Source organism: Helianthus annuus, chromosome 15 (assembly GCF_002127325.2).
Source record: "Helianthus annuus cultivar XRQ/B chromosome 15, HanXRQr2.0-SUNRISE, whole genome shotgun sequence".
Lineage (NCBI taxonomy): Eukaryota > Viridiplantae > Streptophyta > Magnoliopsida > Asterales > Asteraceae > Helianthus > Helianthus annuus.
The window spans coordinates 121,923,822-121,947,001 of record NC_035447.2 but is presented as its reverse complement, the minus strand read 5'-3'; the positions used below and the strand labels follow the sequence as shown (position 1 = coordinate 121,947,001).

The window sequence follows — 23,180 nt, the reverse complement described above, 5'->3', positions numbered from 1 at the left end:
GGAAATTTAAATATTGTTTTATTGATTAAATGAACTCGTTGTTCTATTACAATCACATAAGTACAACCATGATCTTCCAAGTTTTAAAGTTGCTAAGGCACGAGTCCATCCTAAATGTAGCATGCATCAACAATCATCTCAAGACAGCACCTGAAACATGTGTAAAAATAGGTACGTCAGCATAAAAATGCCTGTGAGATACATAGGTTTTGTGAAAACGGAGTTCATGACTTATGTTTGAGAAAATGTTTAGTCATGAACTTTGTAAATTTGCTTTGTTTTGTAAATCATTTGAAAAACGATAGGATCAGATGATATGTATAAATAAGAGAATAATGTATGGTTAACTGAATAACCATGTAAAATGAGTTTATATAAGTTAAGTTGTTTGAAAAACAATGTTTTAAATAAAGCGTTTATGGTATATATAAAATATACCTTGGTTTTAAGAAAGTTGAATAAGTAATATATTAAAATATATTTTAGTTCCAATATTGTTAACCCAAGTGTACTAAATAACGCCACGGTATGTAATGCAATGAAAACACTTATATATAAGAAGTACCAGCGGCGTATCTACCATGTTTTCATCACATTACACTCGTTCCGTTATCTAAACACTAACCAAAACCAAATCGTTTGATAGATAGTATATTAAATATACTTTAGTTGTTCAAAATAATAGTTTTCAGTAGTATATTACAAGTATACCTTGGATTTATGAATAACACATTAAACCATGTTTTAGTTTTGTAACTAACATATCAGTATATGCAATAACATATTAAACTATGTTTTAGTTATGTAAGTAACATATCACAATATGCTTTGGATGATTACAAAATATATGTTGGTTCTGTACAATACCACACATGAGAGTATATCAAACTATACTTTTTGGGAGTATATCAAAATATACTTTAAAGGTGCGATTTAAGAATTCATTCAGACCTGGTGCATCAAACTACACCTTTGAGACTATAGGGATACCACAAAGGAAATCCCTATTTGGATGGAGAAACGAATTGGTTTCAGACATTCCATGACAACAGGAATGGGGTGTCTAGTCCTATAGCGCTATATCATACTACCAATCGGTCTGGTGAACAAAATAAGTACTATTCCAACAATTACTTTTGTAATTTTTGAGAAATCAGTGTTTAAACCATAGATAGTCATTTAGTTTGTCAAAAGATAAATACTATCATGTATAATCAATTATACTTTGAAATCATGAAAATAACAGATAGGTACACATGCTTCACCCCAAAACAGTTTGGAAAACAGTAAAAGAGGGGAACTATGTACTCACCTGAGATTGCTTTGGATTCCTTGTATAATAACCGGATAATGCTAAAGATCACAGAATATCAACGGCACCTAATAGGTAGCTTATGTTAATATACCGGACCAAATCGGAAGGATCGGATAGTACGCGGGTTCGTAAACCAAACGAGTATGGAGACTCGTGTAATATGGCTTAGCAAAGCCTACATACTAAAATGAAACCTAATCTAAGTGCTTACGGTCCATCACGACCCGTTTAGGTAGCTTATGCTACCCTAACGCGTCGTTCGCGTAGAACGCGTTCGAAACGCCTAACATTGCGACCACACGGTATAACCTCGGAAGGTTATAGCTATGGTCACCTAATGTGTTTGGTCGGGTCCTAATGACCGACCAAATGGGTCGGGTTCGAAAGTATAAGCGATGGTTTAAATCGCTTACCTTACGACCCTATATAAGCACTAAACTAAAAGTGACGAGCTAAGCATGTTAGAACATGCTTAACTAAGTTTAGAAACAGGTTTGGCATCAATACAAACGGCTTTGATGCCCACGAGTAGTTTGGTTACAAAATACGCAAGAATGCGCATTTTGGCCGAAACTACGACTCGTCACTGAGCCTAGATAACGTGGTAATCAGTAGGTATGGTCACCATGGACCATAACCATCGTGATCACGCTCACGTTATGAAGTTCCATGAACTTCACATTGACCAAAAGCTGGTCAATGCAGAAAGTCAACAAAACGTTGACTTTCGGACTCGAAAAGCGAATAAAAGAGCGAAAGAAGACTTACGGAGGGTCCCCAAGTGCTAAACAAGACCAAATAGCTCAGGTATGAAACAATGGTTTCAACTTAGAGCTCTAAGATCTGATTTTGTGAATTTTACACTAAGGGGGGGGGTATTTATAGGAAAAGTGGAACCGTTAGGATCGTTTTATCGAATATCGTGCCTTGATCTCGTGCGTACATGTGTCCAAGTGGATAAGTTCAGTGAACTTGACCCTTGGCTCTTCGTTGGGTGAAAAGGCATCGCCCCTTGATCGAACGAAAGGCCAGATTCTGCATTAAATGAAAAATCTTCTGTCAGACATGTTCACGCGGCCCGCCTAAGGATTTGGCAAATCCTTACGCGCCCCGCCTAAGGTTCCCAGACCAGAATTTTCAATTTTGGTCCCTGCACTTCAGAAACACGTATTTTGGCCCATTTTTGGCACGTTTAAGCCCCGTTAACCTTATTTCAAGGCTCTAAGATGAAGTTAAAGTGTAGGGGACTTGAAATATGCTCAAAAATATTCCGGATGTCGGTTCGTTTGGCCGTACGATCGCGATGTTCGCTTAATTACGACGGAATGCGCATAAGCGCGAAAGATGATCCAAATGACGCGACGAATGGATTTTTCTCATGCCAAACACTAAGGCATAATATTATAATGCTTACATAAATTTTCGGATGTCCGGATGTATTCAGAACGTAGGTTATGCGCGAAAGTGCAAACTTGTGCACTTTTTGACACTTTTAGCCCCTGAATGATCCAAAAGTTTGTTTTAGCATACCAAACCCCTCAAAGCCTATTTCTAAGCTATGTAAAGGATATATATGGTATGTTTAACTTATGGACATGTTCCGGAATGTTCGTTACAGTTCAAATTGGCATACTTTCGCAGTTTGTCAAGTTTAGTCCCTGTAAGCGAATTAACTTGTTTTTGCCATACCGAAGCCTTCAAAACTTATTTCTAAGTTATGTAAAGGTTATTTAAGGTATGTTAAGTGTATGATGGTCTCCCGGAGTATTTGTCGCATTAAACTGAGTACGTTTATGCACCAGTTTGCGTATAATTCTCCAGAAAGCGTTGTAGAGTATGAAATTGAACAAGAATTGATATGTGCAAAGCATACACATATTTATACAAATCCCAAGTATGAAATACAATATTTCCTTGGTTTGGCATTTGTTTGATGGTTGGAGTGACACAGGTGTCACAGAAGTAATATGTATCCGTAAGGAGGTACAATTAATGTCTCCAAGCGGAAAACATGTTACTATTTATGGGGAGAAAACCTGTAGCCCCATAATCTGTTTTTTCATGAAAGCTTGCAAGCTGGTTCGACATGGATGTAAGGCATATACGGCTTACATACATGACTCGGCAAAAGAGGCTCCAGAAATCAAAGACGTACCAGTTGTACGGGAATTTGAAGATGTTTTTCCGGAAGATCTACCGGGGATACCAGCTGAACGTGAGGTGGAGTTTCGTATCGAATTAGTTCCGGGCGCAAAGGCGGTAGTCAAGGCTCCTTATCGATTAGCGCTGTCGGAACTATAGGAATTGCTGTCACAATTACAAGATCTTTTAGACAAGGGATTTATTCGATCAAGCGTTTCTCCATGGGGAGCGCTAGTATTATTTGTGAAAAAGAAAGACAGAAGTATGAGGATGTGTATTGATTACCGGGAGTTAAACAAACTCACGATAAAGAATCGATATCTGCTTCCTAGGATCGACGACTTGTTCGATCAGTTACAAGGCGCGACTTGGTTTTCAAAGATCGACTTAAGGTCGGGTTATCATCAGTTGAAGGTAAAAGAAGAAGACATACCGAAAACAGCATTCCGAACGCGTTATGGACATTACGAGTTTTTAGTAATGTCTTTCGGATTAACCAATGTGTCTGCGGCTTTCATGGACCTTATGAACCGCGTCTACAAGCCAATGCTAGACAATTCAGTGATTGTTTTCATCGACGATATTCTTGTATATTCAAAAAGCGAAGCGGAGCATGGATGTCATTTGCGTGAAGTATTTGAAACGCTTAGGCGTGAGAGACTTTATGCAATGTTTTCGAAATGTGCCTTTTGGCTACGTGAAGTACAGTTTCTAGGACATGTTATTAGTGCCGATGGAGTTTCAGTAGATCCGTCCAAAATAGAAGCTGTGTCTAAATGGAAACCTCCAAAGAATCCATCAGAGATTAGGAGTTTTCTAGGTCTTGCGGGTTATTATCGGAGATTTATACAAGATGTCTCGAAAATTGCAACTCCATTAACTAAGTTGACCCGTAAAGATGAGAGATTTGTATGGGGGTAGTGCACAAGAAGATACTTTCCGTATCCTTAAAGAAAAATTGACCAGTGCCCCTGTGCTAACATTACCGGATGGGACTGAAGATATGGTCATTTATTCAGACGCATCCCAGCTTGGTCTTGGGTGTGTACTTATGCAGCGAGGAAATGTGATCGCGTATGCTTCAAGACAATTAAAGATTCATGAAAAGAAATATCCGACACATAATCTGGAATTGGCGGCAGTAGTCTTTGCCTTAAAAATATGGAGGCATTATTTATATGGTGTGAAATGTATTATTTTCATTGACCATAAAAGTCTCAAATACTTCTTTGATCAAAAGGAGTTAAATATGAGACAACGACGTTGGTTAGAGACGGTGAAGGATTATGATTGTGAAATTCATTATCATCTCGGGAAAGCCAACATAGTTGCAGATGCACTGAGCAGAAAGGAAGAATATTCACCTATTCGGGTGCAATCGATGCATTTAGTAGTGACCTCGGGTCTAATTGAACGAATCAAAGAGGCACAAACTGAAGCTGTAAAAGAACAAAATGTGAAAAAGGAAAGAATAGTGGGTCAGCTTAAAGACTTGAAAGAAAATAGTAATGGATTAAAAACCCGTTTCGATCGAATCTGGGTTCCAACCACTTGCAATGTTAAAACTCTTCTTCTTGATGAACCTCACAAGTCTCGCTACCGCTATTTTATTCATCCGGGAGCTACCAAGATGTACAAAGACTTGAAACAAAATTATTGGTGGCCCGGAATGAAGCGAGACATCACTAAGTATGTGGAGAAATGCTTAACTTGTTTACAAGTGAAAGCAGAACACCAGAAGCCTTACGGTAAACTTCAGCCGTTAGACATACCGGTGTGGAAGTGGGAGCACATTACTATGGATCTGTTAACTAAACTACCAAGAACATCACATGGATTTGATGCTATATGGGTAGTAGTTGACAGATTGACCAAGAGTGCTCATTTTATTCCAATTCGGGAAACCTATACTTTCGAGAAGATGTCGGAAGTATACACGAATGAAATTATCTCTCGCCATGGAGTACCAGTATCTATCGTATCTGATAGAGATACGCGCTTTACTTCAAGCTTTTGGCGTGATTTTCAAGAAGAGATGGGTACTAAGTTATTCATTAGTACCGCATATCATCCGCAGACCGATGGACAAAGTGAAAGAACTATTCAGACACTCGAAGATATGCTACGAGCATATATTATGAATTTGGTGGTAGCTGGGATATCTATCTACCACTAGTTGAATTTTCATATAATAACAACTACCATTCCAGTATCAGAATGGTATCATATGAAATGCTTTACGGCAGAAAGTGTTGAACCCCGGTATGTTGGGGTGATGTGGGTCCACGAGAATTAGCTCACAAGGATATAGTCAGTATCACTAATGAAAAGATTGAAGTGGTTCAGGCTTATTTAAAAGCGGCTTGATGGGTGGTCCATTGGACAACCCTTTGTAATGCTAAAACACAAGTTTATCCCCCATTTATGTGCGTAATTATCTTGAATTAGGTAACTACGGTTGTCTATGTCTCAGGTACGGCTTGGAGGCTTAAAGAGAGAAAAATGCAGTTTTAGAAGCTCTCGAGTCGAACGGGTTGGAGGTGTGGAGCAAAAGAAGAACAAAGCATTGAACTCAGGCTTCCACCGTAAATTACGGCCCCACCGTAATTTACGGTGGACCTGAAAATCATTTGGCCTCCACCGTAAATCAGTCTCTTCATACCGTAGCAATTTGAAGTTCACCGTAAATTACGGTGATACCGTAATTTACGGTGGAGCCTAACGGGAAAAGTGTAACTGCCACTTTAATTAGTTTTGATGGGGTCTTTTCATCATTCCTCATCATTGGACGTTTGTGAAACACTTTGGGGGCGATTTTGGCTGTCTAGGCTTGGTTCTAAACAATTCCTAACATTCGGTTTATGTTTATGATTCCTATGAACATTAGATTTGTTGGTATGATGATTCACCAAACTATGTCCGGCTAAACTTTTCGGTGATCATCTTAGGTGAAGGTTTCTCTTGAACTTTTGTGTGTTTATTTCTGAATTTCTAGAATGATAACTTGCATTGCTTGAATGTCATGGTGTATGTTTAATTGCTTGTAACTTGTTAATCGATATTGCAATTTCTAGTCTTAATCGTATGTTCTTGGTGCCGTTGGCAATCGAGATATCACGGGAAGGGTTAGGGTTGGTTATTGATTAATTGGTCATCGGGAAACAGCCTCACGTTTATATAATCCGAGTACTTTGTTCCCTTTTATCACTTCAATTATATATACACGAGTTATGTCTATGTAACTCTTTCTAGTTGGAATTACACACAATTGTTTAAAGAAACTGAAACCTAAGATGGTCATTGTTCTCTCCTAATCTGTTTTACAACCAACATTTGATTTGAAATTAGTTTTTAATTTAGTTTTCTAAAACAACAATCCAAACCATTGATCTTTATTTTTCTGCAAATTAGATTAATTGTAGTTTAAGTGCAAAGCTATACAATCGACATACTTTCCACATACTCCCTGAGTTCGATACCCTCTTACCACTATCTATAGTTGTTTTGGGGATTAAATTTGATAGTGGTTCAGGCTTATTTAAAAGCGGCTCAAGATCGACAGAAGTCCTGCGCGGATAAAAAAAGAAGGCCAATCGAGTTTCAGGTTGGTGATATGGTTATGCTTAAAGTATCCCCGTGGAAGGGGTTATCCGATTCTGAAAACCAGGGAAATTAAGTCCGAGATTTATTGGGCCATTCAAAATTGTAGAGCGTGTAGGTAAGGCAGCGTACCAACTGAAATTGCCAGAAGAGTTGAGCGGTATTAATAGCACTTTCCATGTTTCACATCTACGAAAGTGCTTAGCTGATGAAACGACTTATATAAGCTATGATGACATTAAAGTTGATGATAAATTGAATTATGTTGTAAAGCCTATCGGAATTCTTGATCGAAAGGTTAAAAGCTTAAAACATAAAGAAATCAACCAAAAAGTTAAATGGGAACATCGGAAGGGATCAGACACCACTTGGGAGTCCGAAGAAGAGATGAGATGCTTATACCCTTCCCTATTTGGTACGTATTACGATTTCGAGGACGAAATCCTTTTTAAGATGGGTTAACTTATAACACCCCTAAACTATTAAACTATATATGTTTGTGTACATGAGTAAGTTATGAAATTTATAACAAAACAATGAGAATCGAAACTAGGAATAATTAACCTAGTTAAGATCTTATTATAAAAGATGGGGAAATCAAAGAATGTTAACTATTTTATAAACTTAGAAACTAGAGGGGCCAAGGGTGTCAAAATTGAAAGATTGTTTTGATAAAATCCTGGATAAACATCAGGATACACACTTTGTGTGTGTATCCTACACACTTTGTGTGTGTATCCTGTTCGATCAAGAACCCCAGGAACGACCCAAGCTCTCTCAAAACCCTAACTCCCTCAATTCTACTTCAAATCAAAGAAAGAAATCAATCAGGAGTAACTCTTAAGCTAGAATCTCGATCACTAACACTAGGGGATCGAAAGGTATGCTTAATTTTGATATATGAAGATGTCTTGATGATTCTTAAATTCTCATAACAGAAATTAGTGGTGAATTGAGGGATGTTATGGTTAAATTAAGATGAATATAAGTCTAGGAACAAGTCTTAGGCAATAATTTGATCAATCCATGGCATAACCTATGTGTTTTAATGGTTGTCATATTGAAGTGATATGGGTTTTGTAAAAATTGCTTGAATTCTTGTGATATGGATGTTAATTGATAGATAAGATGCAAGTTCAAGTGTTAAATTGGTGTTCTAGTCATATTAGTATGCCAATGATTCTTTGATATGGTTAAACTAATTAATCATGAACATGATAATGGTGTTATAATAATTATGCCCTTATGATGTTCGATGAAATGTCTAAATGAATTGGATTACTTGGAAAATATGGAATAATTGCTAATTCGATTAGCTAAAAGTAGGATATTTTGAATATTGAAACATGAGTTCTAAGTGATATAATTGAATCCAATTCTATAGGCGATTTGGGTGGATCATCAAGTGGACAAGGCGGATCAGATAACCATTTAAAAGGAAAGCTTTGAAAAGGTACGCGGCTATTCGCTTCGTAGTATCTTGTTTTAGCACTTTTATGCTTAGTTGTTGAACGATAATCAAATAATTATAACGTTGGATAATACTAAAAACAAAGGATTTTGTTTGTAGCATCCAAACAAGAAAAAGTAGAAATTTCGTGAATATAGAAATGATGAAAGTGGTGGATTCCATTTGAAAGTTTAAATGTGTCAAATTGACTCCAATTCTAAAAAGGCGATGGATTTCGCTAGAGATATCAAACGGGTCAAAATCACCAAGGTATTAAACTTTGGTAAGTTAAAGCGATGAATGAAGCTAAATTGGACAAACGGGTTAATCAATACGTATATATTTCATTAACAACCCTTAAGAGTGTCATAATAATATAAGTATGTTGATGTGTAAGCTCTTATAGAGGTTTTGGAACTCATATGTAAATTCTATGATTCATAAATTGAAACGGGTTGAATAATCATGAAAATGTTAATAATCCGAAGGCTAAAATGAAAGAAATTTGTTCAGGTGAAAATAGGATTTTGATTCTATGTTATAGAATATCGAATTACGGTCATGTAGGAAGAAACGGGACCTAATTCGGATCAATAACGGACAAGTTATGTCCGTTTTAGTAAAAGTTAGTTGAGCAGGGAATATGCAGGTCTCAAAACTGAACCTTCTGTCAAAATAGGGGGCTCGCGTCACGCGATGCTTAAGGGTAACAACTGTCGCGCTACGCGATGGCTCTCGCGCCCCGCGAAAGATAGGGGCTTATCTGTCGCGCCCCGCGACAGCCTCCCAAATGCAGAAAATTTATGTTTTCGCCCGTTTTAACCATTGGAACTTGTTTACTCATCTTATAACTTATCTAATAGATGTTTTGGATGGTTTTTGATCATAGGTACTGATGCGGGTTGGTGTGTATATGGAATTAAGTATATTTTAAGCCCTTTTTACACGTTAGTCAAGTTTTAAATTTATAAAACACGATAATTTACTAACACCAAACACACATATGGGCAAGTGCACCCATCGTGAGCGTAGTATAGTTTTGGCAAGATACCGAGGTCGTCCAAGGACACAAGAGCTTTTAGTACCGGTTTATCCTCAACGTCTAATCAAATCAAAAATTTAGAAAAATGTTTTAAACTAGAAAAATAAAAACTAACTAAAATGCTGAAAAATAAAATAAAAATAAAAAACAGATAGACAAGATGAATCACTTGGCTCCGACTCGTGTATAGTGTAACTTTTGATTATTTCCGCACTTTTGCACTTTTTAAGAGATTATCTTAGTTATTGTAGTAGGCCCGTCTTTTGAAGGTGACGTTACCCTCAACCCAGTAGTTTGAGTCAGCAAGGATACAATCCTAAAGGGTCGGATTATTGAAAGATAATTAATTAAGTCATTAATGCATATTGTGGTAGGCCCCTCTTTTGAAGGTGATGTTACCCTCGGCTAAGTAGTCTGAGTCAGCAGGGATACAGTCCTAAGTAGCTGGGTTAAAATATTAATAGTAGTTTAACTTATGAGGGGATCAAAGAGTTTGGACCCCCGCCATCCAATACCGGTGGGTATTGAAGGAGGTCCTATTAAATTTGACCCAGGTCCTTTGCAGGGTCTATACACTGAACAATGGCAAGACTCTTACCAAACCGTTCCCTTAACCCCCGACCAGATAGCCAACATACCCCCATATAAACCGTGGAGATATGAATGGTGAAAATCTTTTAATTTATATAGACAGTAAAATAATGCCAAGACACCACGGACAAACGATAAGGAAGAATCACCTTCAACATAAGAAACTAGTTATTTAAGTCATTAATACATAACCAAGTAAAAAGTGCGAAAAGATTAAAAATAAAAAGTATTACACTAGACACTTGTCTTCACCAAGTGATGTAAGAGACTTAGGTAAACATGGCCTTTGATTATCAAGAACTCTTACGATCAATCTTGGATCCCGAGACGACTCACACACTCTATGATGGACAATGGATGATGGTGGTGGATGATGGTGTTGTGATGGTGGTGGGTGGGTGGTGGGTGAAGTGTGAGAGAGGTGGTGTGCCAAGGGATGAGTTGCAAGTGATCCAAGCACTCCTATTTATAGGCTGAACAGAAGCTCGGGCACGGCCCCGTGTCCGCTGAGCACGGCCCCGTGTCCATCCTTCTCTCTTTCTTCATTAATTGCAGTTTGTCTGCATTAGTTGACCACGCCCCCGTGTCCGCTGAGCACGACCCCGTGTGCAGAAGCATATCTGTACTATCAAGATTTGCCTGGATTCTGCGAATCTTATAGTTGACCACGGCCCCGTGTCCGCTGAGCACGGCCCCGTGGTGGGCGATGGAAGCTTCTACAACTTTGTCTTTTCTGCTGACACTTTGGCACGCCCCCGTGCTCACTGAGCACGGGGCGTGTTCAGTCTTCTGTCTTCTTGATTTTGCTTGGGAAGATGCTGTCGGGGGGTCGGGCATGCCACGTTTGTTCCTTTTCTTGTATTTATGTTAGATTTAGTTGCCTTTTTGCTTCTTTTGTTCATTTGAGCTCATTTAATCCCGAAAATACAAAAGGAAGACAAAAACACATTTTTTCCAACATTAGTACTAAGAAAGGGTTAGTTTTATGCCACAATTGATGTAATTTATATGTTGCATTTTGTGCACATCAAATACCCCCACACTTGAATCTTTGCTTGTCCTCAAGCAAAACTCTTTATAATGTGGCTTTACACTCCCAAATGGAATGGGTAGAAGAGAAGGTTTTTAGGCTTGTCATAGAGTGTCGGGATTTCCAAGATTCTTTATTAAGTTTTATTTTTATTTATTTACAATCCTATTCGTCATGATTTATTAAAAACGTTTCATAAGATAAATTACTTATTAGGGCATAACATGCCTTTTAAAATTTTATTTATATACAAGTTCACATACTTCACGGGGGAATCACTCAATACTCGGCCGAAGATGTATTTTTAGTGAATCACTCGAGAGCGGCATGGAACTTACTCCTGCCATAAGCTTGCCAAGCAATCAATCCTCCTCCTTTTTAACTATGTACCTTTGTAAATATCAAGAGGACTTTTTTGGGTGAAGGGTTAGGCTTGGGCTAAAGGTGGGTGGTTGGGTTAGTAGTTAGTAAAAGGGCGAAAAGCATAAAAAGCGCCGGTTTTCATAAGACTCGATATTTTTCAAAACTTTTTTTTTATTTTGATGAAGTATTTCCTTCAAACAAAGTTATTTTTGATAAACTTGTTTGTTTATTTCTTTGACTTCATCATTTTTTTTCAATCAAGTCATACTAAAAACCGAGCTTTGTTACTAAAATAAAGGGTTTAAATTGAAAAAGGGTTTAGGTGGGTAAAGGGTGTTTGGTTTGGGTTATGAAATGAAAAGGTTTAGGCTCAAATGGGTTAACTAGGGGGATTTTGGGTAGGTGGTAAAAAAAAAGAAAAATAATGGTGTAGAAATAAAAAGGGTTAGTCCTAATGCCTCCATCATTTACTTACTCGGGTTTAAGTTGGTAAGGACCGGGAATGTATTGTCGTGGCAAGTTCTAGAGTCGTAAGAACCAAGCGGCTATTCACACAAGAAACGAAAAATGAGCATTTAGTTTAAAGATATATATTTGTATGCTCAATAAAGGCTCAAAACTCACTTTTGTGCGAATGGGTTTTTATGTGATCAAGTATATCTAATCAAATTTTAACTAAGCTTGTCATGCCGTTTCATAATTTTCTTATGTTGGTTCTTTTTATCACGACGCTATCGGTTGTAAATTTGTAAAAAATATAACCTTTTAAGAATTTGAGATTCCTAAATTAAACCTAGACAAGTAAAAAAAAATGGAAAAATTTTTTGAAAAAATTTGGGGTGATTAGCGGTTCCAATAGAGTTTTGTGTAAGGCTTGTTAATTAGGACTTGCAAGATTCAAGGTTTTAGCATCCCCCCCCCCACACTTAAATTACACATTGTCCTCAGTGTGTCCCAAAAATAAGTTTTTAGGTTGATTGAATGTGTAAAAAGGTGTGCAAAAGCAAAATTTTATGTTACTGGGCGTCTGGACACGGCCTCGTGTTATCCGGGCACGGCCCCGTGTTCAAGTACCAGTAACAAAAGTTTGTAAAAAGAAACAGAAGCCTGGACACGGGGGCGTGTTCAATGAGCACGCCCCGTGTCCAGTTACCTGAACTGGGCATTTTCTGCAGATTGTGCAGCACGGGGCTGTGTTGGGCGGGCACGACCCGTGCTGAACTTGCTGTAACGAAGAAAAATTTGTCGGATGGCTCTGTTTTCGTGCATGGGGCGCTGGTGCAAGTTTCCCTTGTTATCCTTCACCATCCCGAGTATGTTTTATTCCATTACAACATCATCCAAACACCAATTTAACTAAAACCATCATTTCATTTAAGTCATAGAGAGAATTACATAATATTCCTAGAAAATTAAAATAAAAAAAGAAGAAAAATAAAGATAAGAGTTAAACTAGATAGGTCAAGTGGTGCATAAAATCATTCTAAGGAGCTCTACTTTTACATTAAGAGCCAAAATCCCGATAAAAAATTTTCCGGTATCTAAAAGCTTGGTAGAACTCCGGCCGAAGGGTGTTCCCTAGATGTTGTTAAAGCCATTCTTCTATCTCTCTCGGGAGGAAGAAGGCGGCTTCATTCTCCTCAACATCTCGTGGAGGGGGAGTGACACCAACTGGAACCCCTTGTAGTATATCACGAGGAGGCCCCGGGTGCACTGTGTACCATTCGGCTGGTATGATGACTTCGGGCACCACGTTCCATGCCCATTGGGTAATGACCGGTACCAAAGGAGGAGAGGCAAGAATGTTCAACCTTTGGGGCAAAAGGTTGACCTCTCGGAGACACCCTTCTAGTCCCACTATTAAGTGATTAATACGGTCGACCAACGCTTCTTCCACCCCCGTCATTTCATCAATAGCCTCTCTTAAAGCGTAAACATAGTTTACAAGAGAGTCTTCTACCGTTGATGATCTCCTTCCCTGTCGGTTGTTTCTTGATTGTGATGAAGATGTTCCGCTAGTTCTGCTTGCCATACTGAAAAAACAGACCGAAAAGAGTTCAATTTTTATGGAACAGTATCTCAGACACGGCCCCGTGTTCAGTTGTGTGCAGGTTTTTAGAACAAGGAATCTTGAAGTTTTGAATTATTTTTCCACCTGTAAGTTTATTTTTAAGCATGAATAATTTAAAACAAAGTTGTATAACTTATTTTAAACAAGATCCCTTGAATAATAACCTTACAAACATAACAATAAAGCTTGGAATCATGAAGACTTCAAGCTTTAATGGAGGTATTGAGTGAAAATTGAAGAAGAAGGTAATGAACAAAAGTGGAAAAGACAAGATGGTTGTTGAGAACCTTCTTTAGAATATACCTAGGATGGTATGAGTGAAGATTTCAGCAGATCTTTGTCTTTGGAGTGGTCCAAATGAGTAGGAATCTTGCTGCATTTATAGAAAACGACAGCACGCTGCACACGGCCCCGTGTTGGCTGGACACGGCCCAATGTGCAGACAGAATCCTGACACGTTTTGTCCGTATTCTGATAAAAATCAAAAAGGAATCTTTCAGTGGACACGGGGGCGTGTTGACCTGGACATGGCCCCGTGTCTAGAAGCTGTCTTAAGGACTTTCCGTTTTCTAAGGAATTTATCTTGATCGGGTGGCTCCTTACTTGATGGGACAACCCCAAAGTGCCTAAGATACCTTAATTGCTCTAGATTAAGACGAGAACGCAAGAGGTTGTCGGTGAGGGTGATTCCTATGCTAAATGTAGGAGGACAAGTCCAACCCTTTCCCGGGCTCTCGTTAAAGAAGGTGTATGCCGAATCGCTCAGGTCTATGTATGCATCGAACGAAGTCCATGGGGAGTCCTTCACGGCACAGTCGGCACAGGGACGACTATCGCTCAAGTCCTTGCTAGAGTTGGAGGTAATATCGGGAACATCGGAGTCGTTTGAATGCGATCTCAACAATTCTTCTTGGGTATTATCTTGAGATGAATTAATAAAATCCATTCTAAGTTCTTTTAACCAATTAAGAATTAGATCTTCTAATTGAAATAGTTCATCAAGAAGCATTTCTCTTAGAAGGTCCAGTTGAGCGCATTCGAGGGAGAGATAGGGATTGTTTTTACTTTCGCCCCTCTTAAGGCTACAGGAAAACAATGGGTCTATATAGTGGGGCTTATAATTTAGAAAATAACATTCTAATTCTTTATGAGGGCCACCACATATTTGACACCACGTACCATAAGAGTGCCGAAAGTAAAAAGCATCAGTATCACTCATTTTTGTGTCAGAAATTACCAACCGTCGGGATCTTACGGTTCTGTTTTCAGTAACTGAATTGTTGGTGCACTTACGTCTGCTGACTACGTCTTCCATCGAGTCTTGAAGTAGAACAGATCAAGCATGGCACGGAAACCTAGAAATAGGAGTTTGTAATAGGTCCGCTTATTTGTCACTAGGTTAGGTTCGCTTTTGTGTCAGTATTGGTCAGTATCGCTCATAGGGCATGTAGTAGGTTCGCTTTTCTGTCACGTTGTAGGACCGCTTATACGTACATGTACGTATAAGCGGACCAGAATGTCTATAAATAGGTCCGTAGGAGCGATCCTAAAACACATAGTTAAAGGTGTTTGTTCCGGTATGCTGCCGAAGTGCTGTCAAATCTTGTAATCGCGTTGAATATCAATAATACAACAAGTTTAAAGTGAATACAGCTTCAATAGCACCGAATTATTAGTTTCCGCCTCTTAATTCGGATACGAACTTCTCTGAACGACTCAAACAGGTCCGAGAACGATCCTACAATTGGTATCAGAGCTCAGGAGGAGGAGTTCTTGCCATTTTAGCTGCATTTCTTCTGATTTTCTACACTTTCTTCACTTTTTCAAAAATTTTCACGGTAAAACAAGCTCAAAATCACATAATGCACTCGGAATCATGAATTAACAAACCCTTGAAGTTTTCAGAACTAAAATCGACCTAGAAAGCTGTTTTTTTAGAAGGTTCGCTTTTATGTACTCGCACAAAAAGTGACGTCATCAATCAGGACCGCTCCAAAATACATGTCTGGTTCGCTCCAAGGAACATTTTTGGGTTAGGTTCGCTTGAAAAATTCAGTTTGGATCGCTTTTAGTGACAATTTCTGGTCCGCTCGAACGGACATTGTTTGGGTTCGCTCATTCGGTTCGCTCTTTAGTCAGTTCATCGGTTCGCTAGAAAGGCAGTTCGCTCGAAGGGTTATTTGTTTGGTCGCTTATCTGGACATTTCCTCTGGTCCGCTTTTTAAGACACTGTTTGGTTCACTTTTGGAACAGTTCACTTATTTGAACAAGTTTGTCAAAGTTAGGAAATTGTTGTGAATTTGTGAACAATTTGTAAACGATGGATACTTAATTTTATAACGCTTTTGCTACCCCGACCTCGATTACTCAGAGTGCTTTGATTGAAAACGAAACCGGAACGTCTCAGAAACCACCGAAACTCATGGATATTGACGATTATAACGTGTGGTCTAAACGTTTTGGCAATTGGGTCGAAGCTTATCATCTCGATGCGTGGGAACACACCGAAGAACCATATATTAAACCCACAAAGAACGATGTTGTGAATGGTACTCTGCTAACACTTAGAGAGATGAGTACTGCAGATAAAAAGAAATATCGTGATGAGAAATTGATGGTGAGTTTACTTCAGCAAGCGATAAAAGAAGATATCTTGATACTGCTTCAACATGACGGAACTGCATATTCAATGTGGACAGAATTGGAAGCAAAGTTTACGGGAAGTGATGATATGTTAAAGAACAAAATGTCTCTCATGAAGAAAGAATTTGATTTGTTTCGGGGATTGAAAAATGAAAACACCAAGCAAATTATTGATAGATATTGTAACTTGGTGAGAAATATGACAAAGTTAGGTATTAAGAAAGATACTGATGAGTTAATTGAAAAACTTGCAGATGCGCTTCCATATGAAACATGGGGAACATTTTTGATGATGCTGAAGTCCAACAAAGCAGAATATAAAAAGATGAAGCTAGGAGACTTCATAAAGCATTTGGAAGCTCAAGAGATGGAGCAGAGAAAGATCGCTAGGATGAAGAACTATGATGGAGAACAGGATATCAGTCTGTACTACAAGCATGGTGCTACTGATTCAACAAAGTTTTCTCCTAAGATCGAAACTGCTTACAGTGTTAAAGATTCTTCTGAGAAGAAGGCATCTCAAGGATCAAGCAACAGCACAAGATTTTCATCTTTTGATCCTAACATCTCTGTAACAAAGAATGGTAGAAACTTCAGTGTAACATTGTATTAAGCCTTGAAAATGATCAAGACTACACTGAAGAGATTGCTAAAAATCAAATGTCTTTGTTAGGGATGATTTTAGAATCTTATAGTTGTTTTGTTGCAGGAAAGATCGGAAATCCAATGCTCACGAAAGAGGATTACGATCAAATCGATGCTGAGGAAATGGAATTGATGGATATTAAATGGTGTATGGCGAGTGTGATGAGACGTGCTGAAAAGTTTAAACAAATTACCGGCCGAGATGATTTTCGTGATGCAAACGTTTCAGCTTTAGGTTTTGATAAATCTAAAGTTACGTGTTTTCGTTGTAGAGAGAAGGGGCATTTCAAGAGGGAGTGCAAAAACCGTGAAGCTACCGGTGCCCAGAATCCTTTCGGAAACAACGACTATCACAAGAAGGCCATTTATCATCAAATTACACCACCAGCACAGCAGCAAGCACAAACAGCTCATGGAAGAGATGTGATGGATAATTCGAAAAGAGCATTTGTTGTTAGTCAAGGAAAATATGATAATTTTACCTGGGAAAAGTATCTTCCGAAAGTCAGCAAAGTGTGTTTGGCTGAGCAAGAGGATGAGAAATTGGCTGAAGCTTTTACCTGGGATGATTTCTGTCCAGATAAAAATCTTATGTCCACAGAGATGTCTAAAAACACTTCTCATGTTTTTTTTGCTAATGCTTATGATTTGAAATGTGCAGAAAGGTGCAGAAAATTCATAGAAGCTGCTGAAGAAAAACGAAGAAAGAACAGAGAAGAAGCAGAAGAGGAAGAGAGATTGAAAGAAGAAGCGAAAGCTGAGAAAAGAAGAAGAGCTGAGTTTTTACAACCGAGCAGAAATGTCAAAGAAGTTCCAGAATATGAAGTGAAGATTGATGTAGAACGAGTTGAAATTTCTGAAAAGTGTTTGAACTGTGATTCGCTGATTAAGCAGAATAATGAGCTGTTGCACAATATTCACAAGTTGAAAGAATCGTATGATATTATGAACAGAGAAATCAACAAATATACAGATTCTGATGGTGAACAAGCTAAAGCTATGAATACTTTGAAGATGGCTTATCTGAGACAGCTTGATACGGCAAAATATAACATAAAGAAATGTGCAGATCTCGAGCTAGAGTTGGCAACACAAAAGATAGAAACTGAGAAAATTAAGAAATTATTGAATAGTTACTCATGTTCTACTTTTGTGGTTGACAGGATTTATCCAGTGGTGAAAGATTTGAAGACGTTCAAAGAAGAACAAACATCGAATGAAGAAAAGTGTGTGACAAAGGTTGAAGAAAAGTTGAAAGATTCTGGTAAGAAACCGAGTATATCCTACAATAGATGTCCGCCCCCGGTCGAAAATGGATATTCACCTCGAAATCCAAATTCTGAAAGAGTCAATAAAGCGATCAATTTGAAATGGGAGTCTGGGTCGTCGGATAACTTACCAGAAAGTATTGATGTCACATATACGTCATCAGACACTGATCATGAGTCAAAGTTGATAAAAAGTATGGTTGATCAGGTGTTAGACACAGATGACAATGAGGAATCAAAACCGAAGTCAAAACCCGAGTCAAAGTCTGGGTCCAGTGTGTCAAAGCCAACAGTCAAAAAGGACAAACGGGTTTATGATAAAGAATTTTTACTTTCAAAGTCTAATTTGAATGATGAATCGGTCAAAGTGGCATATACTTTGAAAGGTTCTGACAAATTATATTCAGATGAGAGTTTTCCAATAAGAAGTGTCAGATTTGAAATGATTCAAAAGGTTTTCAAAATAACGGAAATTAATATTTCTGAAATAAAAGATTTAAATCGTAATGGAAAACCCAAACAGTACACTTCAAGAGATCAACAAAGAATCAACAAGAAAATGGGTTACAATTGTGGTTATAGTTTCCAAAAGAAACCAAACCATAATCGTAGTTACAAAAAGAAAGGTCTTGGTTTTGTTCCACCGAAAAACTATAAAATTGAAAAAGTTTATAAACCAAAAACAATGTTTGTTGCAGGAAAAACAACAGAAGCTGAAAAAGAAAAATCATTCAGAAATCAGACAAATCAAGAATTCCTTGCTAAGAAGCAAGAGGATATGAAGAAGAAGGAAGATTCAAAGAAGGTTGAAAAGAGATCTTGTTTTCAGTGTAAAGCTGTTGGTCATGTTGCTAAAGATTGTCCAAAGACATTTCGACCAAAACAAGAAGTCTCAAGAAAAATGAAAGAAAAAATTGTTGAGAAGACTGAACTGTCAACCCGGAAGTTCACAGGTTTTGAGAATATTCAACTTATGAAAAAGGAGAATGTTCAAAGAGTGCTTCCAAAAGAATAGACAATGCCACAAATCAGAAATGGGTTGTAAAAGGTTCAGGTAAAAAGTCTAGTAATGATTCTGATTCCATAAAATCAGAGGAGCCACATGTTGAGAAAGAGATTGTAAGAAAAGTTCCGAAAGTGGATGATGTGAATTTTCCGCCACTAAGTGCTAAAAATTACAAATCTAAAATCGGAAAAGTTGAAATTTCAAATCAGTTTTATTCTGACAAGAAGAAAATTGATGTTGAAAAAACTTTTAACGGAAATGTAAAACGCATCTTTGGAAAAATGGTCAGTGGTAAGGCCCAAAGCATTAAGGATTTTTATGCTTCTAAAGGATGGGTTTACAAGTCGGTTGAAAGGAATGATGAAAACGATGAGGTAACACCCAAGGAAGGTCAGGCTTGGGTGGATATATTTTTTCAAGAATAAAATCCTGACTTGCCGGAGATCCCAAGATGGTATTTTGGATCCTGAATCGGCATCTTTCTAAATCTGTTTTGTGAGGTTTTTTTTTTGTAGGACTTGCCGGAACTCCCAGGTTTGTAAGCGAGGAGTAGGAATCGGCACCTTGAGAATTCAACCAAAAGATGGTAATTGGTTGAAAAACAGGTTTGATAAGCTTAATTGCTAAACCTACAAGTGGTTGTATGGTAGTGATTAGTGTAAATCTTACAAGTGGTTAAATCAAGATCATTAAATTGAACTTGAATTAACTATCATTCATGAAATTGGTAAACAATGTGATGATTTTGCCCCAATTTTACAAAAGGTAAAAACAACTAAACTTATTTTCCGGAAAAACCATTCTGATTAAAACAAACTTGAGTGTTTTGAAATCATTATGGGAAAATAGTTTGTTGTGAGGGGGAGTTCTGATTGTTTAAGCCAACACAAATGGAGAATTGAGGTGTTTCGATATCAGTTGTCATGTTCTGTACAGTTTGTTTTCAAATTTTCATTAGATGTATTTGAATTTTAGGGGGAGTAAGAATTTTTTAGAAAATCAAAAAACATTAGAAAATCTGAAAAAGCCAAAAACATGATAAAACTAAAAAATGAGTTTTTGTTTCATAAAAGAGGAAATGATAGTACATCAGTGAACTATCACAGCACGCTAAAGAATTGTAAAGTCTAAATGTGATAAACAATCTTACTGCGGATGTGTCAGTAGATTTTTGCACATTTAGTAAATTGAAACGAGATATAAACCTAAATCAAACTTGCTTAATTCGTGGGTAACTATTCTTGGATATATGGGTAACCCCCGAAATCTTGTTTGAAAGGTCCCGTATTCTGAGATACTAGGTCTTTATGCTCAGTGATATCTGGGGTATTATTCCAGGACTTCTGCTGTATGGAAATACTGACCTAGTCCCCGAATAATACTTTCTGCAAAAAGCTTTGAAACACAAGCTCGCCCTCAGCAATCTGATTAAACAATAAAATTGATAATCTTTGCTGTTGTAATAAAAGATCCTCTAAAGGGGACCCACCAAAAGTCGAGCTGTCATCTCTCTGCTGAACGGAAGTTCTGACCTGAGCTCTCACGGTTTCGCATCTACCCCTTTACAGATATCATCTGTGGTATACTCACCTGTAAGACTGAATATTTGGGATCTGGATACGGGAGTATATTCAAGTGGAGTGATACACAATAAGTTTAAGTCTCTAAAACATTAATATCATATCTCGAATCAGTTGAAATTTGTGTGAGAATTTAAGTGGACAAGAATTTAAGTGGACAAACATACTGACAATCTAGGTAAATTGTTTAGAACTGAATATGTAATCAAGCTTAACGGTGTTTGTGATATGTTTCATAACTGATATGATCCTCTTGCACAAACTCACAAAAAATATTGTCTGTAAATATTTCATTTCTGCATTTACTTTCTTTCAGAAAATCCAAAAAGATTTTTGGTATGTTTTAGCATAAATTTTGTAAAAATCAAAAAGATTTTCGACAACTGGTGTTGAGATGCTGATTTTCGAAATTCAAAGTGCTAAATTTGATGAACTGGTTTGGAGAGTGTTTGTGTGTAGATGGTAAAGTTGTTTTGATAAGAACCAGTAATAAATCCTTGAATGCAAAATCATTACTGTTTTGGTTCAACATAGTTTCTAAATTGTCAAAAGTTTTAATCTTTGTAGAAACTTATGGTTCGGTAGAGATTGTGCAGGACTTGAGTCAGATATTGATCCTGAGAGAGAATGAAGACAGGTATCGATCTGAAACCTGATGGGAGTCTGTTAACGATCTTAGAACCAGTGAAAGTTTGAATTCCAAACTACGATCCCAGCTGTGTGAGAGGGGGAGTCTGAAGACACCGTGTCAACATTCAAGAGAGAAGAGTTTGTTGATGATGAAGATAGAGAACGAGGATTCTTGAAGCGACAGATATTTCAGAGGCAGATTGTCGACTGATGAAGATTGTAGATAGACATGTGCGAAGACTCTATGAAGACTCCGTCAACATCCGAGGGGGAGTCTGTTGGTGCACTTACGTCTGCTGACTACGTCTTCCATCGAGTCTTGAAGTAGAACAGATCAAGCATGGCACGGAAACCTAGAAATAGGAGTTTGTAATAGGTCCGCTTATTTGTCACTAGGTTAGGTTCGCTTTTGTGTCAGTATTGGTCAGGATCGCTCATAGGGCATGTAGTAGGTTCGCTTTTCTGTCACATTGTAGGACCGCTTATACGTACATGTACGTATAAGCGGACCAGAATGTCTATAAATAGGTCCGTAGGAGCGATCCTAAAACACATAGTTAAAGGTGTTTGTTCCGGTATGCTGCCGAAGTGCTGTCAAATCTTGTAATCGCGTTGAATATCAATAATACAGCAAGTTTAAAGTGAATACAGCTTCAATAGCACCGAATTATTAGTTTCCGCCTCTTAATTCGGATACGAACTTCTCTGAACGACTCAAACAGGTCCGAGAACGATCCTACATGAATCTTGGGCATGGGGGCGTGTTGAGTGGGCACGGCCCCGTGTTCAGCTTACTGTCTGACTTAAAGCAGGATTGCCAGTTCCAATGATTGGGCACGGGGCGTGTTCAGCAGGCACGGCCCGTGCTGAGCTCTGCAGAAGCTGAAAAATTACAAAAATCCTAAAAAAAAAAAACAGAAAAATTAGAAAAATCGATTAGGCCGTTGATTCTAACTTTCTTAAAATCCTTGTGTCCCCGGCAACGACGCCAAAAACTTGATGCGGGTTGGTGTGTATATGGAATTAAGTATATTTTAAGCCCTTTTTACACGTTAGTCAAGTTTTAAATTTATAAAACACAATATTTTACTAACACCAAACACACATATGGGCAAGTGCACCCATCGTGAGCGTAGTATAGTGTTGGCAAGATATCGAGGTCGTCCAAGGACACAAGAGCTTTTAGTACCGGTTTATCCTCAACGTTTAATCAAATCAAAAATTTAGAAAAAGGTTTTAAACTAGAAAAATAAAAACTAACTAAAATGCTGAAAAATAAATAAAAATAAAAAACAGATAGACAAGATAAATCACTTGGCTCAGACTCGTGTATAGTGTAACCTTTGATTATTTCCGCACTTTTGCACTTTTTAAGAGATTATCTTAGTTATTGTAGTAGGCCCCTCTTTTGAAGGTGACGTTACCCTCAACCCATTAGTTTGAGTCAGCAAGGGTACAATCCTAAAGGGTCAGATTATTGAAAGATAATTAATTAAGTCATTAATGCATATTGTGGTAGGCCTCTCTTTTGAAGGTGACGTTACCCTCGACTAAGTAGTCTGAGTCAGCAGGGATACAGTCCTAAGTAGCCAGGTTAAAATATTAATAATAGTTTAACTTATGAGGGGATCAAAGAGTTTGGACCCTCGCCATCCAATACCGGTGGGTATTGAAGGAGGTCCTACTAAATTTGACTCAGGTCCTTTGCAGGATCTATACACTGAAAAATGGTAAGACTCTTACCAAACCGTTCCCTTAACCCCCGACCAGGTAGCCAACATAGCTCCATATAGACCGTGGAGAT

General features: G+C 37.9%; 1 protein-coding gene across 1 annotated transcript; it reads left to right on the top strand.

Moving 5' to 3' along the window:
- Nucleotides 1–3,973: 3,973 nt before the first annotated feature.
- Nucleotides 3,974–4,378, top strand: LOC110914145 (uncharacterized mitochondrial protein AtMg00860-like). Its single transcript, XM_022158958.1, has one exon. It carries the CDS (start codon nucleotides 3,974–3,976, stop codon nucleotides 4,376–4,378), a length of 405 nt encoding a protein of 134 aa, XP_022014650.1.
- Nucleotides 4,379–23,180: the final 18,802 nt, after the last annotated feature.